We start from the raw sequence: 17,635 nt of genomic DNA, 5'->3' as shown, positions 1-17,635 counted from the left end.
AGTGCTGGGACATTTGCTGTTTGCAATATGTAGAAATGATTTGGAGGAAAATGTAACTAGTTTGATTAGTAAGTTTGCAGACTCACAAAGGTTGGTGGAATTGCAGACAGAGATGAGGACCTTCCCTGGAAGGATAGGGAGTTTTAGTTCAGAGGAGCACCATGGTCGGTGCAGGCTTGAAGGGCAAGTTTCTGTGCTACAATTTTCTTTGTTGGAAGGTGGTGGAGACAGTCAGGCAGGTTCCTCTAGGTGGTGCCACCCTCATTGTCACTCTCGCCTGTGCACATTTGGTGCCATCATTCGCAGGGTGGCAGCTGAATCTGGTCGGTCAGAGTTTTAATTTGAGGGAGCGGGGAGGGGGAGAGGGGGCTGCAAACCGAGATGTAGACATCAATGAGGCTGGAAGCCCCGGGGGCACGGGCGCCAGGGGGTTCCTGTGGGGAAGCCCCGGGCAGTGAGCGCAATGTAACAACCTGAACAAAATGCGACTGTTGCAATTCCTCTGATTGACAGCGAGCTCGTCCTGGGGGCGGGAGCCGGAGCTGCCCTGCCCGTTGGTGCAGGGGTCGGTACGGTGGCAGCAGCAATACTGCCCAGAGAGAGAGGGACAGAGAGCTCTCCCGGTAAAGGAATTGCTGTGATCACTAACTGAGCGGACTTCCTACTTTATCCCGCCCCCCTTCGCGGTTCATTTTCCCTGTTCAGGACTTGTATTGCTGGCTCCATATGGGTCAGTGACTGTGCCCAGTGCGGGTGAGGGACTCCCTTCTCCTCTGGACTGTGCCCAGTGTGGGCCAGTGACTCCCCTGACGGTGCCCAGTGTGGGCCAGTGACTCCCCTGACGGTGCCCAGTGTGGGCCAGTGGGCCCCCAAGACTTTGCTCGCTGTGAGTCAGTGGGTCGACCCTGTGCTGAATCACTGCGGCAATTCTGTTGGAGCTTCTCAAATTAAATTTCGGGGTCCATCTAGACTGTAAATTTGACCTGACGATTATAATTCCTTCCCATGAAGTCTCACCGGTTCAATTGTTTGCAGCATTTTCTCCAGTCTCAGTTGATGCTCTTCTTGACCGTTGGAAATGTCCAGCTTCTTATATTATTCGCTCTTGAGATGTGAACATCAGTGACAAGGCCACCTGAGGTATAGCCCATTAGTGAATGGCTTGGTCGGCCTTTTCACAGGGCAGTCAGCTGGGGTAGTCAGGGCAGTTAGGTGACTTTATTCAAACATATAATATGGCTGAGGGACTTGAGGCTGTTTTCGTTAGAGAGAAGAAGGTTAAGAGGTGACTTAATTGAGGCATACAAGATGATCAGAGGATTGGATAGGGTAGACAGTGAGAGCCTTTTTCCTCGGATGGTGATGTCCAGCACGAGGGGACATAGCTTTAAATTGAGGGGAGCTAGATATAGGACAGATGTCAGAGGTAGGTTCTTTGCTCAGAGAGTAGTAAGGGCGTGGAATGCCCTGCCTGCAACAGCAGTGGACTCGCCAACACTAAGGGCATTCAAATGGTCATTGGATAGACATATGGACGATAAGGGAATAGTGTAGATGGGCTTTAGATTGGTTTCACAGGTCGGCGCAACATCGAGGGCCGAAGGGCCTGTACTGCGCTGTAATGTTCTATGTTCTAATATCCTGAGGGGGCCTGACAGGGTAGATGGTGAGATGTATCCACAAGTGGGAGGGTCTCGAACAAGGGGACATAGCTACAAGATAAAGGGCCGGTCATTTAAAACTAGATGCTTTGGAATTCCTTCTCCCAGAGGGCGGTGAATCTCTGGAACTCTCTGCTCCGGAGGTTGGATCATTAGAAGTGTTTAAAGTGGAGGTGGATAAATATTTGACAGATCGAGGGATAGAGGGCTAAGGGGAAATGGGGCAGGAAAGGAGTTGAGGCTGGCATTGATCAGCCAGGATCATGCTGAATGGTGGGGCAGGCTTGACAGGCCTGGTGGCCTACTCCTGATTCTATTTCTTGTGTTTTTGTGACTGAGACAGACCCGGTAAGGATGGCAGATTTCCTTACTGGAGGGTTCGATGGGTTTTAAAACATGGTCACCTTTACTGCTATTAGCTTTGTAATCTCAGATTGAATTAAATTAATTGCATTCAAGTTTACCTACTGCTATGCCGGACTTTGAACCCATGATTTCAGGTCATTAATTCAGGTCATTAATTTTACAAGATGATCAGAGGATTAGATAGGGTGGACAGTGAGAGCCTTTTTCCTCGGATGGTGATGTCTAGCACGAGGGGACATAGCTTTAAATTGAGGGGCGATCGATATAAGACAGATGTCAGAGGTAGGTTCTTTACTCAGAGAGTAGTAAGGGTGTGGAATGCCCTGCCTGCAACAGTAGTGGACCCGCCAACACTAAGGGCATTCAAATGGTCATTGGATAGACATATGGATGATGAGGGAATAGTGTAGATGGGCGTTAGAGTGGTTTCACAGGTCGGCGCAACATCGAGGGCCGAAGGGCCAGTACTGCGCTGTAATGTTCTATGTTCAGGTCCCTGGATTACTGATCCAGCAGCGTTACACTCTGCTCCCAGTCCCTTCATCAGTAAGAATGTCATTGCATTTCATGTCTGTCACCTGAAGGGGGAACTAGCCTGGTGGGGGGTACAACCCAAACATGAAAACAAAGTGAAGTTTATAATCCTCAATCATATTATTATTCATTCTGGCCTTTGCGTCCCTAGTAGCCCGGCGAAGGATCTTGCTGATGTGGAAGGAGGCGAAGCCCCCCAGCGTGGAGGCCTGGATAAATGATATGGCAGGGTTTATCAAGTTGGAGAGGATAAAGTTTGCCTTGAGAGGGTCTACAGGTGGTGGCAACCGTTCCTAGACTATCTCACGGAGCGTTAGATGAAGGTCGGTCAGCAGCAGCAGCAACCCAGGGGGGGGAGGGAGGGAGGGAGGGGGAAGGGGGGTTTATTTGGGGGGTATTTGAGTCAGAAAATACATGAAGGATCTGGAAAACTGACATGTACAGGAGGAATCCAATGTACAAAGCTCTGTATCATATCGATTTACCATGTTCATGCCTTGCTATGTGTGCTTTTTTTTTCTTTTTGTTACGGGGGGGGCGGGGGGGGGGGTTGTTTGTAAGGATGAAAAACTGTGTTAAAATTCTTAATAAATATATATTTTTAAAAAATCATATTATTATTATCTGTGCCTAGCTGATATTTTATTCATGGCAATATCCACCAGTCTTAGAGGCCCAGGTACAAAGCCCCCCGACATAGGCCCTATTTGGCCTGGACCTGTGAGTGGCTGCTTTTGCCAGGCAGGGAAGACACACTAACCTGTCCACTTCGCTCTGCACAGTGAGTGGTCAAAGATCAGATCGAAAACATGCCCAAGAGATTGAGGAGCAGTCCCCTTAAAATAACCAGATGGGTGCTGCAGCATCTCTCACTCCACATTATTTTAAAAATTCATCCGAGGGATGAGGCCTAGCATTTATTTCCCATCCCTAATTGCCCCTTGAGGAGGTGGTGGTGAGCTGCCTTCTCGAAGCACTGGAGTCCGTGTTGTGTAGGTGCACCCACTGTGCTGTTAGGGAGGGAGTTCCACGATTATGACCCAGCGATACTCAGGGAACGGCTGATAAATTTCCAAGTCAGGATAATAATAATCTTTATTATTGTCACAAGTAGGCTTACATTAACACTGCAATGAAGTTGCTGTGAAAAGCCCCTAGTCGCCACACTCCGGTGCCTTTTCGGGTACACAGAGGAGAATTCAGAATGTCCACATTTCCTAACAGCATGTCTTTCGAGACTTGTGGGAGGAAACCGGAGCACCCGGAGGAAACCCTCGCAGACACGGGGAAAACGTGCAGACTCCGCACAGACAGTGACCCAGCGGGGAATCGAACCTGGGACCCTGGCACTGTGAAGCAACAGTAGGATGGGAGGGGAACCTCCAGGTGGTGGCGTTTCCATGCATTCGCTGCCCTTGTCCTTCTATGATGTGGAGGTGCCGGTGTAGGACAGGGGTGAGCACAGTAAGAAGTCTTACAACACCAGGTTAAAGTCCAGCAGGTTTGTTTCGAATCTCAAACTTTAGGAGTGCAGCTCCTTCATCAGGTGAACGAGGAACTAGCTGTGCTCCGAAAGCTAGTGATTCGAAAAAAACCTGTTGGATTTTAACCTGGTTTGTAAGACTTCTTACTGTGCTTGTCCTTCTAGGTGGTAGAGGTTGTGGGTTTGGAAGGTGCAGTGGAAGGATTACGAAGGTGAAAAACAGTCTGAGCCATGTTAAAGGCAGCCTAGCTAACTGTGAAGTGACTGTAAAAACTAACTCTTCCGCCCCAAATCTCCGGAGGTGCAGAGGAGGATGTGAGCATCGAAATGTCCTTTTAGATTTGCCGATTAACCATTCTCCTGAATTTTCTTTGCCTCCTGGTTCTTCCCTTGGATTCAAATAACTATATTTTTGAGCAATGCACTGTTATTACATAGTTCACTCTGTATGTGCGAGTACACTATGTACACTTCTGGTGTTCCTGCCGTGATAAGATATGGAAAGTGTGTGAAATCAGGATTGTGACATTGCATAGTGCTCTCGACTGCTTCAGCTCAACTGAACTGGGTTGTTCCGAGACCTTTCAAAGAGGCTTTTGACTGGGGGTTAACGCGCGAGGAAGTAAATTGGGGAAGACTTTTTTTGGGTGGAAGAAATGAGGAATTTCCAGTCCTAAAGTGGGTGGCCGCTGGGACAATTGAATCTTCGAAGACCACGAGGATAACTGGCTACATAGACAAAATAGTCAAAAGCAAGTTAGAGGAGATAATGATTTCAGTCTTCCATCCAGGCCACACCGTGACTCCTACATTCCATTCTGCTCTCCCAGCGACACTGAAGGCTGTGCAGAGAAAAGGCAGATCCCAGCAAAGCAGCAGTGAATAAATCCCAGCTGTAAGTATTGGTACGGTCCATCTTTATCTATTTGACTGAGTTTTGCTGAGTGCGGGCCGTGGCAGAAACCAGGATACTGGAAGAGGCCCAGCCTGTGAAATTAGCTTGGCACCCCTGACATAACCCGTGATTGAGGGTCAGAAAACGGTCAACTTTTGAACTTCTGTGAGGGCGTTGGGAGACTTGTACTGATCAATGAAATGTACAGTAGGGACATCCTGATTGTGTCAGCTTGTGCTCATGCCGTTTCATGTTATATCTAGGCTTTCCCATTGTACCCTCCATGTCCCCCACTCGTGCCGAGCAAAATTCAGTCCCTTTAAGTTACCATGTGCGTGTGGCCTTGCAAATAAACTTAAAGGGTCCGCTCACTTGACCCCGTCACCTGCGCACTGGAAACAAAAATTGAGAGAATAATAATCATCTTTATTAGTGTGACAAGTAGGCTTTCATTAACACCGCAATGAAGTTATTGTTAAAATCCCTTAGTCGCCACACTCCGGCACCTGTTCAGGTACACAGAGGGAGAATTCAGAATGTCCAATTCACCTAACAAGCACGTCTTTCGGGACTTGTGGGAGGAAACCGGAGCACCCGGAGGAAACCCATGCAGACACAGGTTGGAGAGGTTAGGTTTGTGTCCACTAGAGCTTAGAAGAGTAGGAGGCGACTTGATCGAAACCTTTTAAGATCCTCAGGGGTGTTGACAGGGTGGATGTGGAGAGGATGTTTCCTCTTGTGGGAGAATCTAGAATGAGGGGGTCACTGTTTAAAAATAAGGGGTTGCCCATTTAATGCGGAGAGGAGGAGAAATAATTTCTCTTGAAGGTCGTGAGTCTCTGGAACTCTCTTCCTCAAAAGTAGAAGTAGAGTCTTTGAATATTTTTAAGGCAGAGCCGTATAAGATTCTTAAGGGGTTACCAGGGGATAGGTTGGAATGTGGGGGTGAGGTTCCAATCAGAGCAGCCATCATCTTATTGAATGGTGGAGCAAGCTCAAGGGGCTGAGTGGCCTTTTCCTGCTTCTAATGCGTGTGTATGTCTGTGCATGATATTCATTCCGTATCAACCATACGGCTCGAGGCCATTGAGTCGTTTCTCCCCCAGGGCTTTAGTTTGTCCCTCAGAACGTAGCCCCAGACCTCGGGATGTGCCAGTCTCTGACTCTTGATCGTCAGCAGCTTTTTTCCAGTAGGTTTCGGGCGGACCAAAGAGCTTCTGTCAGCGAGTTTATTGAACTCCAGCAGAAGTCCTTATGCTGTGGGACGCCCTTGTTCACAGAGGCCTGTGTTATGGAGCTTATTATAACCCCCCCCCCCCATTGAGGATCGTGGGGAAACCATTGTTGATCTCCCCGTCGGACCTGGGAGTACGAGCTTCCCAGAGGCCACCCGGCTGGAGCTCATTACGAACAAACATGAAAGCCGGCCCAAAGCAGTGCCTTGGTGCCATTTGGTTCTCCCAGCAAGGAGTGTACTGAGAGCGTTTTGCTGCTTTGTGCAGAATATTGTAAATAGTTAAATAAACCTCTGTGCGTTTACCGCTGGCTCCCTCCACTTACTAAAGAGATGCTCAGGATGAACCTCGACAAAAATTCTCAGCATTTCTTTCCAGACCTGCTTTGCAAAGCCACGTTCCGGGAGGAGGTGCGGACAGCCTTTCCCCCACTGCCTCGGGGGGGAAACACGTGGAGGGGGTGCGACTCGGATCAGCCAGGGAGGGTCCCATTTCCCCCCCCAGCCAAGCTACACCTTGATTGAACGTTCTGGTGATGAGGCATTCTGCTGAATGACACTGCCAAGTATGCTCGGTCAACCATCGGAGAAGAATCCACAGGAGCCTCACCATAGGTGTGATAATAATATTTATTAGTGTCACAAGTAGGCTTACATTAACACTGCAATGAGGTTACTGTGGAAATCCCCTAGTCGCCACATTCCGGCGCCTGTTCGGGTACACAGAGGGAGAATTCAGAATGTCCAATTCACCTAACAGCACATCTTTTGGGACTTGCGGGAGGAAACCGGAGCACCCGGAGGAAACCCACGCAGACACGGGTAGAATGTGCAAACTCTGCACAGACAGTGACCCAAGCCGGGAATTGAACCTGGAACTCTGGCGCTTTGAAGCAACAGTGCTAACCACTGTGCAATCGTGCCACCTATGATATCTCCAGCAGTTGCTGCCAGGCAATCAACAGTTCAGCAACTTTCTTTCTTTATTCTTCCATGGGATTTGGGTGTCGCTGGCCAGGCCAGTATTTGTTGCCCATCCCTAATTGCTCTTGAAGTGCGGGACATGCCAGGCCATTTCAGAGGGAAGTTAGAAGTCATCCACATTGCGCCGGGGCTGGAGTCACATGTAGTCCAGGGTGTTGCGAGGACAACAAATTTCCTTCCGCATGTTAGTAAATGTTAGCACTGTTGCTTCACAGCGCCAGGGTCCCAGGTTCGATTCCCGGCTTGGTTGGCTGTCTGTGCGGAGTCTGCACGAGTCTGCGTGGGTTTCCTCCGGGTGCTCCGGTTTCCTCGCACAAATCCTGAAAGACGTGCTTGTTAGGTGAATTGGACATTCTGAATTCTCCCGCCGTGTACCCGAACAGGCGCCGGAGTGTGGCGACTGGGAGATTTTCACAGTAACTTCATTGCAGTGTCCATGTAAGCCTACTTGTGACACTAATAAAGATTATTATTACGCTGCCGGCGAAACAGAGGATCCCAGCAACGGAGAATCACCCTATATCTGTGACCTGCGTGTGACACTATCGAATGCCTTTACAAAGCCCACGTACACCGCATCATCAGCATTACCCTCATCGACCCTTTCTGTTACCCCTCCAAAAAACTCCAGCAAGTTGACTAAACACGGATTGTCCCTTTTGAAATACACACTGGCTTCTACTCAAGCCCTCAATCTATTGTCTGTAACTTGTAAGGATTGATTTCAGTTACGACTGAAATATTAATCATGTGTGCAGATTGTTATCCTAACAAAGCTTCCACTTCTGCTGTTTCTCAGTGAGCTACTTTAAAAGCAAGCGATTGAAGTTTCAGCTGAAAAGACTCCGTCAGCGGCCGAACAGGACCTTTGGACCTCTTCAGAACGGGTCGACAGCAAAACCGAGTGAAAGCCACGCACTGTTAGCCTGGAAGAATTTGGAAGATGGCAGAGCACGAAAATCTGTCTGTGGTGCTCCACAAGAAACATGATCTGAGACTGGTAAGCAATTCTGATCTCCCTTGTCTAACTTTGCATCTGATCGGTGCGGGAAGTGAGAGAGCCTGCTGAACAATAGGAGATCTTGCCCGGGGGTGGGGTGGAGAGAGCAGGTTAACAGGCGCCAGCACCTCAGCGTGTTTTATTAAAGCCAAGTACGGAGCAGTTAGCTGGTGAATCTTGGGGGGGGGATTGTGAAATCCCTGTAAACGTTAAAGGGATTTATTTAAATTCAGCTGTCATTCCTGGAAGATTGACATATTTATCTCAGATCGTCGTTTTACCAGATTTAGAAAAAAACCCACTGTGGATAAAAAAATCTTTTCCGCCTGGATTAGGAGTAAACGTTTAAGATCGGGCCAGGGGTGGTTGTGGACGGAAGTACAGTTGTGCGGTGTAGGGCTAGAAATCCTGAGACGAGAGTTTGAATCCCACTGTGGCAGTGTGGGGGAATTGTATAATGTGTATAAATGTATAATTGTATAAATTTGGAATAAAAAGCCAGCATCAGTAAGGGTGATCATGAAACTACTGGATTGTGGTTAAAACCCCGCCTGGTTCACTAATTTTGTTAGGTGAATTAGACATTCTAAATTCTCCCTCCGTGTACCCGAACAGGCACCGTAGTGTGGCGACTAGGGGCTTTTCACAGTAACTTCATTGCAGTGTTAATGTAAGCCTACTTGTGACAATAATAAAGATTATTATAATTTCCACCCTTTCTGGGAAGGAAATCGATGTCATGTACTAACCAGTAGCACAGTTAGCACAGTTCTCTATGGGTTTGACGCTCTGCTAACCGAAGTGTGGTTACTCTGTCTGACTGAACCAGACTAGCTCTTAGCCACGTACTGGAGGTGTGATACTGTAATACACCCTGACTCACTCTGTAGATGTTCATCAGTGGAAAGAGGTGGAGTGTGAGTGCCTCGTGCCTTTTATAGTGAGATGACACCCCTGAGTGTCCTGCCTGCTCATTGGTCATGTCCTGTTCTCTGTGTTCATTAGCTGCCTGTCTGTGCCTGTCTGTATATCATTATGCATTGGGGCAGCACGGTAGCATGGTGGTTAGCACAATTGCTTCACAGCTCCAGGGTCCCAGGTTCGATTCCCCACTGGGTCACTGTCTGTGCGGAGTTTGCACGTTCTCCCCGTGTCTGCGTGGGTTTCCTCCGGGTGCTCCGGTTTCCTCCCACAGTCCAAAGATGTGCAGGTTAGGTGGATTGGCCACGCTAAATTGCCCTTAGTGTCCAAAACTGCCCTTAGTGCTGGGTGCGGTTACTGGGTTATGGGGATGGGGTGGAGGTGTGGACTTGGGTAGGGTGCTCTTTCCAAGAGCCGGTGCAGACTCGATGGGCCGAATGGCCTCCTTCTGCACTGTAAATTCTATGATCTGCATGTCTGCACATCGTGACAGAAATCTGCCAACTTTACTGTGTGGCTCGTGTTAAATGGATCCCAAGCCAGATGTTGGAGTCGAATCTAGACACGGAACGTATTTATCGATTGTCGGTTTATTTACGGATTGCAGCGTTACATTTCTCGGCCTCCTGCTCCACTAACCAAACCAGTGTCCCCTTCGTTATACTCTTCCAGTAAAACAAATTAATAATTAATCAATAAAAGCGACTCCGTAACCAAACAAAAACAGACACAACTTTCAAACGAAACTCATCAGATTCAGTTAAAAGAGGGTTGTCGGGGGCGGTATTGCACTCCAGCCCCTGGGGCACCCGCCGGTTGCCGAAGCCACCGATGGACATCATTCCTGGTGCTCATTCTCCAGGCTGCAAACCCAGTTATGAGAGAGGGGCAGGGGGGTCAGGTCTGACTACCCCCCTCCATGGCCATCGTGGTGAGACCCAGGCTTAGGAGGAGGCCCTCCGCTTTGCCTCCACTCCCACCCCAGTGCAGTCAAAACCCCGTTCAATTAACCAGACATGAGGCACAACCTCTCACTATCTATATACGCGTGGAATATTTACTCCCCAAGGCCGCATTAAAGGCAAGCGGACTGGGAGTCAATGACCCACCCTAACAGGCCCTCTTTTTGAAACTAATAAAATAAACAAATCAGCTGCCCCTTTAAAGGGCCACTGTAACAAAAGACAAAACTTTAAAGGAAACTTATAAAACTAAAGTAAAATAAGACCATAAGACATAGGAGCAGAATTAGGCCACTCGGCCCATCGAGTCTGCTCCGCCATTCAATCATGGCTGGTATTTTTCTCATCCCCATTCTCCTACCTTCTCCCCATAACCCCTGATCCCCTTATTAATCAAGAACCTATCGATCTCTGTCTTAAAAGACACTCAGTGGTTTGGCCTCCACAGCCTTCTGCGGCAAAGAGTTCCACAGATTCACCAGCCTCTGGCTGAAGAAATTCCTCCTCATCTCTGTTTTGATATTGTCTGAGATTGTGTCCTCTGCTTCTAGTTTTTCTGACAAGTGGAAACATCCTCTCCACGTCCACTCTATCCAGGCCTCGCAGTATCCTGCAAGTTTCAATAAGATTCCCCCTCATCCTTCTAAACTCCAATGAGTACAGACCCAGAGTCCTCACCGTTGCTCATACGACAAGTTCTTCATTCCGAGGAATCATTCTTGTGAACCTCCTCTGGACCCTTACTAAGGCCAGCACATCCTTCCTTAGATACGGGGCCCAAAACTGCTCACAATACCCCAAATGGGGTCTGACCAGAGCCTTATACAGCATCCCCAGGGCTCATCATGGACTCCAGCCCCTGTGGTGCCCATCGGTCATGGAAGGTTTCTAAACCCCCTGCACCTGGTATTTCAGGTGGTCTCCTAGCCAAGCACTTACCAGGCCCGAGTCTGCTTATCCTCCGAGATCGGACACAATTGGACATCTTCAGACCATTTGGCCAGAGGCTAATTCCTCTTAATCTGCTCTTTTGATAACCCATAAAACTAATTGACAAATAAACTCATTAACAGTCCTTTGAAAGAAGCGGCGTAACAAAAAAAAAACATTTAAAAGAAAACGTAATAAATTAAATTGTGTTCCGGGGGGGCCGATGAAGCATTCCCGCCCCCGTGTTGCCCACCTGCTGCGGAAGGCCTCCAGCGCCCCGATGGACGTCACGTGCTCTGTCTGCAGGGGCACCGGGGCACAGAAGTGGCAGCAGGATGGGGAAGACGGTCGTGTCTAACCACCCGTCCCTTGGGCAGCACGGTCGCACAAGTGATTAGCACTGTGGCTTCACAGCGCCAAGGTCCCAGGTTCGATTCCCCGCTGGGTCACTGTCTGTGCGGAGTCTGCACGTTCTCCCCCTGTCTGCGTGGGTTTCCTCCGGGTCGTCCGGTTTCCTCCCACAGTCCAAAGACGTGCAGGTTAGGTGGATTGGCCACGCTAAATTGCCCTTAGTGACCAAAAAAGGTTCTGAGGGGTTATTGGGTTACGGGGATAGGGTGGAACATAAGAACATAAGAATTAGGAACAGGAGTAGGCCATCTGGCCCCTCGAGCCTGCTCCGCCATTTAATGAGATCATGGCTGATCTTTGTGGACTCAGCTCCACTCTCCGGCCCATACACCATATCCCCGAATCCCTTTATTCTTTAGAAAGGCATCTATCTTTTTCTTAAAAACGTTTAAAGAAGGAGCCTCAACTGCTTCACTGGGCAAGGAATTCCAGAGATTCACAACCCTTTGGGTGAAGACTTAAGTGGGTCGGTGTAGACTCGATGGGCCAAATGGCCTCCTTCTGCACTATATGTTCTATGTTCTATGGCCCGCTGTCTGGACTTGCCACCATGGCTGGGCCCAGCAACAGACCCAAGAGGAGTTCTTCCGATCTGTCCACTCCCCCTCCCCCCACTCTGGGTTTGGGTATTTAAATGAGCCGTACGCTCATTTAAATACCTGGACCCAGATTCACCCGGCGTGCCAGGGAGACCTCGCCAGGGCATCGTTTAGCACTGGTCCGCACAAACGTGGACCTGTCGTAACGGTGCCTGGGGGGGGTGGGGATCTCCCAGGCCATTGGAGAGTGCCGGGTGGTCGGAGACAGGGCAGGGTGGCACCCTAGCACTCCCTCTGGCACTTGGGCACCTTGGCGCTGCCAGCCAGGCACCCTGGCAGTGCCACCCGTTGCCAGGGTGCCTAAGGGGCACTGCCAGGATACTAGGTTGTCAATGCCAGGTGCCAGGTTGGCACTGCCAGGGGTTGGGCCCTGTGGCCCTTGCCTGGTAGAGGGGGGGGGGGGGCTGAAAGTGAGGGGAGGAGAGGGGAAGATCGGGGCTGCCGGACAAATTGGCGCCCTAATCTGTGAGGAGCCAGGCTCACCAGCAGGAAACTGCCCTAAGTGCGGCCTCCCTGGGGAGAAACCCCCCTAGGCCAAAACAAGAGGGCAAATTACCGTTGGATAGCTGGGTGATTCTCGTCACGGCAGTCGTTGGGAAATACCTCGCTAAACGTGACATTCAGCGGACTTTAACTAGTCAGCTGAATCGCTCCGAAAACTTTAAAGGGAAAAAGTATCAATTAGATTAAAATAGTGTTTCCGGGGCGAACGATGCCCTTCAGTCCTTGCGATGCCCACCTGTCGCGGAAGGTTTACAATCCTCCTGGCAGTGCCCAGTTGCCCAAGTGCCAGGGGGAGTCCTATCCAAGCACCAACCAGTTCCGACTCTGCCCAGTTTCCGAGATCAGGCGTTTTCAGGCCAGTATTGTCATAGGCCCGTCCCCCTTCAGATGTGCTGTAGATACTTAATCAATCACTCCCTCCCCTCCCCCACCTTGTTCATCGTTAACCGCCACAATACAATTACCGGAATATGACTCCAGACCCACAGCGATGTGTTAACTCTTCACTCCGAAATGCAAGCCACTCAGTTGTCAAGAAATGTTTTGAGAGTAAGGGTAGATTGGATGGGAGCCTGTACTGAGCACACGCTGGGGCTCTGTGTGAATTTTAGCCAAAGGAATTTTGGCAGCGAAAGCTTTCACGTGTTCAGGGCGATGTTCGACAAGCTTGCTCAATGCTGTTTACCTGAGTATGTTGTCAAGAGTAAAATTACATATTAACATTGCAGATATTTCTCAAAACTGCAAAGGTTGGTGACAATAATGGCACAGGAAGGAGACACCTTGTTGAGAAAGAATAATCACAGTGTTGTTATTTCCTATTTTCACTGTTTTTGGCCACACCTTTCTGCCAAAGTTCACCATTGGAAATTTGCGTTTCAACATCTGCTCAATTTTACTGTCGCGACGTACTGGCCTCCAACTAGTATTGCGGAATAGGTTAGTGAAGCGAGGACCAATTGTATCTCTCCCCACCGCCCCCAACACCACCACCGCACTCACCCCAATCTATCTACTTAATGCCATGGATGATTTATTATTGCACAGGTATATTTAACTGGAGCTGAAGTGGTGCAGCGCCCCTGCCCCTAAGCCACAAGCTCCAGGTCTGAGTCGCACTCCAGGACGTGATGGTCAAGGAAGGTGCGTTCACAGAGGTCCTTCCGACACATTCCAATGGCAAGAGCGGGAGGTATTCCTGGTCGGCCATGAGGTAGAAAGACGGCGGGAGCCTCTGTCATCACTCCAGACTGCAACACGCATGTAAAAGTACGTGTTGCTACGGCAACTAGGAACCAAAATGTACATTTTGTACTTTATACAGTTTATAAGAGATTATGGGCGCGATCTAACTAAAAAATAGTCCGTTCTGGGTGGGATTAGAGGGGCTGTACCCAGCACTTGTAGCTCCAGGAACTATCCCACTGTCGCTCAGCACTCCGAGTGTTTTTCGGGCCTCGATGGGGAACGCCCCGCTGAGGCCACACTTCAAGTGCTGAGGAGCTCCGACAAGCTCGCCCTCTGGAAAAAACACCCTACCGAGGCCCACTCCCCGCTCTATCCCCGTAACCCCGCCTAACCTGCACATCCCAGGACACTGAGGGGGAATTTTAGCGCGGCCAATCCACCTAACCTGCACATCTTGTGGCCTGTGGAAGGAAACCGGGGGCACCCGGAGGAAGCCCACGCAGACACGGCGGCAAGGCTGGAATTGAACCCGGGTCTCTGGATATGTGAGGCAGCAGTGCTAACCACTGTGCCACCTTGCCGCCCATGGTGTGGATGGTGAAAGAAAGTTCTCCCTCACGGAGCCAGTCCCCCAAAATGGCCGTCATTGTCCCAAAATGGCACCGGCTGTAGGTGACATACCCATGATTAAAACAGAGGAGGGGTGAGTGGACCATGCCTTAAGGATGTTGAACTTCAGAGAGGTTTCGGCAAGTTAAATTAGGAATGCGAGTTCCACTGATTTGGTGAATTAGTCACCAGAGGTCATAAGATTACAGTCATCACTAAAAGAAGAAGAAAAATATTAAGAAAAATGTTTCCTGTTGGAAGTTGTTAGGACAGTGGATAAATATTTGAAAAAAGTTAAGAGCAGAGGAGAAGAGCAGGGGTTCAGGGCTAACTGGATGTGGCACAGATGCCGGAGAAAGACTAGTTACCTTTTCATTTACTTCTGGATGGGATATGGTTGTCACTGACAAGGTCAACATTACCAATTTACGGTAAAATGATATAGTGTAGATTTATTTGTTCTTAAGGGCAGCACGGTAGCATTGTGGATAGCACAATTGCTTCACAGCTCCAGGGTCCCAGATTCGATTCCGGCTTGGGTCACTGTCTGTGCGGAGTCTGCACGTCCTCCCCGTGTCTGCGTGGGTTTCCTCCGGGTGCTCCGGTTTCCCCCCCACAGTCCAAAGATGTGCAGGGTAGGTGGATTGGCCATGATAAATTGCCCTTAGTGTCCAAAATTGCCCTTGGTGTTGGGTGGAGGTGTTGAGTTTGGGTGGGGTGCTCTTTCCAAGAGCCGGTGCAGACTCAGGGGGCCGAATGGCCTCCTTCTGCACTGTAAATTCAATGATAATCTATGATTAATCTAGGACAAAGGTTCGGCACAACATCGTGGGCCAAAGGGCCTGTTCTGTGCTGTATTTTCTATGTTCTATGTTCTATGCCCTTTGACGGCAGTTGCTGTGAGTCTGGAGTCACGTGTAGGCCAGACCGGGTAAGGACGGCGGATTTCCTTCTCAAATGGAACATTAGTGAACCGGATAGGTTTTTACATTGATGAATGATAGTTTCATAGTCACCATTATCAAAACCATTTTTTAATGTATTATTCCAGGTTCATTAATTGATTGAATTCAAATTCAGCCAGCAGCCATGGTGGGATTTGGACCCATGGCCTGGGAGCATTAGCCTGGCTCGCCACATTCTTTGTCCAGTGCCATTCCCCCTGCACCTGCTGTGTTTACATTTGTACGATTTATTTACACTATATATTAATGCCTTGGACGAGGGATGGGCAGGCAAGTAGTGAGGATGGCACAAAGAGTCTACACACAGTTATAGACAGATTAAGTGAAAAAATTTGGCAGATGGAATATAATGTTGGAAAATGTGAAATTATGCACTTTGGTAGGAAGAATAAAGGATCAGAATATTATTTAAATGGAGAGAGACTGCAGAAAGGCACAGCACCGTGGGATTTGGAGGTCCTTGTACGTAAATCACAAAAAGCCAGCACGCAAGTAATAGGGAAATGGAATGCTGGCCTTTTATTTCAAACGGAACGGAGCATGCAAATGGGAAAGTCTTGGTAGCTCCGTACAAAACACTAGTTAGACCACACCTGGAATACTGTGAACATTTTGGTCCCCTTATCGAAGGAAAGATATCTCGGCATTGGAGGGGGTCCAGAGAAGGTTCACTAGTTTGACCCCGGGTCTGGAGGGATTTTCTTTATGAGGGGAGGTTGAGTAGGTTGGGCCTGTGCCCATTGGAGTTTAGCAGAACGAGAGGCGACCTCATTGAGACATCAGGATTCTCAGGGGGTTTGACAGGGGAGATGCTGAGAGGGTGTTTCCCCTTTTGGGAGAGTCCAGGACCAGAGGGCATCATCTCAGAGTGAGGGGGTCACCCATTTAAGTCAGATGGGGAGGAATTTCTTGTCTCAGAGGGTAGTGAATCTGTGGAATTCCTTACCGCAGAGAGCTGTAGAGGCTGGGTCGTTAAGTATGCTCAAGGCTGAGACAGACAGATTTTTTTAATCAGTGAGGGAGTCAAGGGTTACGGGGACAAGGTGAGAAAGAGGAGCTGAGGATTATATCAGATCAGATCAGTCATGATCTCAAACAAACAAAGAACAAAGAAATGTACAGCACAGGAACAGGCCCTTCGCCCCTCCAAGCCCGTGCCGACCATACTGCCCGACTAAACTACAATCTTCTACACTTCCTGGGTCCGTATCCTTCTATTCCCATCCTATTCATATATTTGTCAAGATGCCCCTTAAATGTCCCTATCGTCCCTGCCTCCACTACCTCCTCCGGTAGTGAGTTCCAGGCACCCACTACCCTCTGCGTAAAAAACTTGCCTCGTACATCTACTCTAAACTTTGCCCCTCTCACCTTAAACCTATGCCCCCTAGTAATTGACCCCTCTACCCTGGGGAAAAGCCTCTGACTATCCACTCTGTCTATGCCCCTCATAATTTTGTATACCTCTATCAGGTCGCCCCTCAACCTCCTTCGTTCCAGTGAGAACAAACCGAGTTTATTCAATCGCTCCTCATAGCTAATGCCCTCCATACCAGGCAACATTCTGGTAAATCTCTTCTGCACCCTCTCTAAAGCCTCCACATCCTTCTGGTAGTGTGGCGACCAGAATTGAACACTATACTCCAAGTGTGGCCTAACTAAGGTTCTATACAGCTGCAACATGACTTGCCAATTCTTATACTCAATGCCCCGGCCAATGAAGGCAAGCATGCCGTATGCCTTCTTGACTACCTTCTCCACCTGTGTAGCCCCTTTCAGTGATCTGTGGACCTGTACTCCTAGATCTCTTTGACTTTCAATACTCTTGAGGGTTCTACCATTCACTGTATATTCCCTACCTGCATTAGCCCTTCCAAAATGCATTACCTCACATTTGTCCAGGTTAAACTCCATCTGCCATCTCTCCGCCCAAGTCTCCAGACAATCTAAATCCTGCTGTATCCTCAGACAGTCCTCATCGCTATCCGCAATTCCACCAACCTTTGTGTCGTCTGCAAACTTACTAATCAGACCAGTTACATTTTCCTCCAAATCATTTATATATACTACAAAGAGCAAAGGTCCCAGCACTGATCCCTGTGGAACACCACTGGTCACAGCCCTCCAATTAGAAAAGCATCCCTCCATTGCTACCCTCTGCCTTCTATGGCCTAGCCAGTTCTGTATCCACCTTGCCAGTTCACCCCTGATCCCGTGTGACTTCACCTTTTGTACTAGTCTACCATGAGGGACCTTGTCAAAGGCCTTACTGAAGTCCATATAGACAACATCTACTGCCCTACCTGCATCAATCATCTTAGTGACCTCCTCGAAAAACTCTATCAAGTTAGTGAGACACGACCTCCCCTTCACAAAACCGTGCTGCCTC

At 49.0% G+C, this 17,635-nt stretch overlaps 1 protein-coding gene across 6 annotated transcripts in view; it reads left to right on the top strand.

Annotated features, from left to right (window-relative positions):
- The first annotated feature begins 287 nt into the window (after positions 1-287).
- The window catches only part of LOC140404381 (sorbitol dehydrogenase-like), a 47,572-nt gene continuing 30,224 nt past the window's right edge, over positions 288-17,635 (top strand). Inside the window, exons 1-3 of one of the 6 annotated variants that reach the window (XM_072492824.1) lie at positions 288-323; positions 4,836-4,939; positions 7,957-8,157. In XM_072492824.1, the coding sequence (XP_072348925.1) occupies positions 8,101-8,157 (57 nt within the window). In that variant the 5' untranslated portion in view covers positions 288-323; positions 4,836-4,939; positions 7,957-8,100. Of the gene's footprint in view, positions 324-440; positions 624-664; positions 1,141-2,732; positions 2,885-4,835; positions 4,950-7,956; positions 8,158-17,635 lie in introns of those variants that run through there. The other 5 variants (XM_072492826.1, XM_072492822.1, XM_072492827.1 and 2 more) reach the window with 5 other exon arrangements.

Source organism: Scyliorhinus torazame, chromosome 30 (assembly GCF_047496885.1).
Source record: "Scyliorhinus torazame isolate Kashiwa2021f chromosome 30, sScyTor2.1, whole genome shotgun sequence".
In the NCBI taxonomy this organism is placed as follows: Eukaryota; Metazoa; Chordata; class Chondrichthyes; order Carcharhiniformes; family Scyliorhinidae; genus Scyliorhinus; species Scyliorhinus torazame.
Note: the sequence above shows the minus strand (reverse complement) of the source record. Positions and strands in the feature narration are given on the sequence as shown.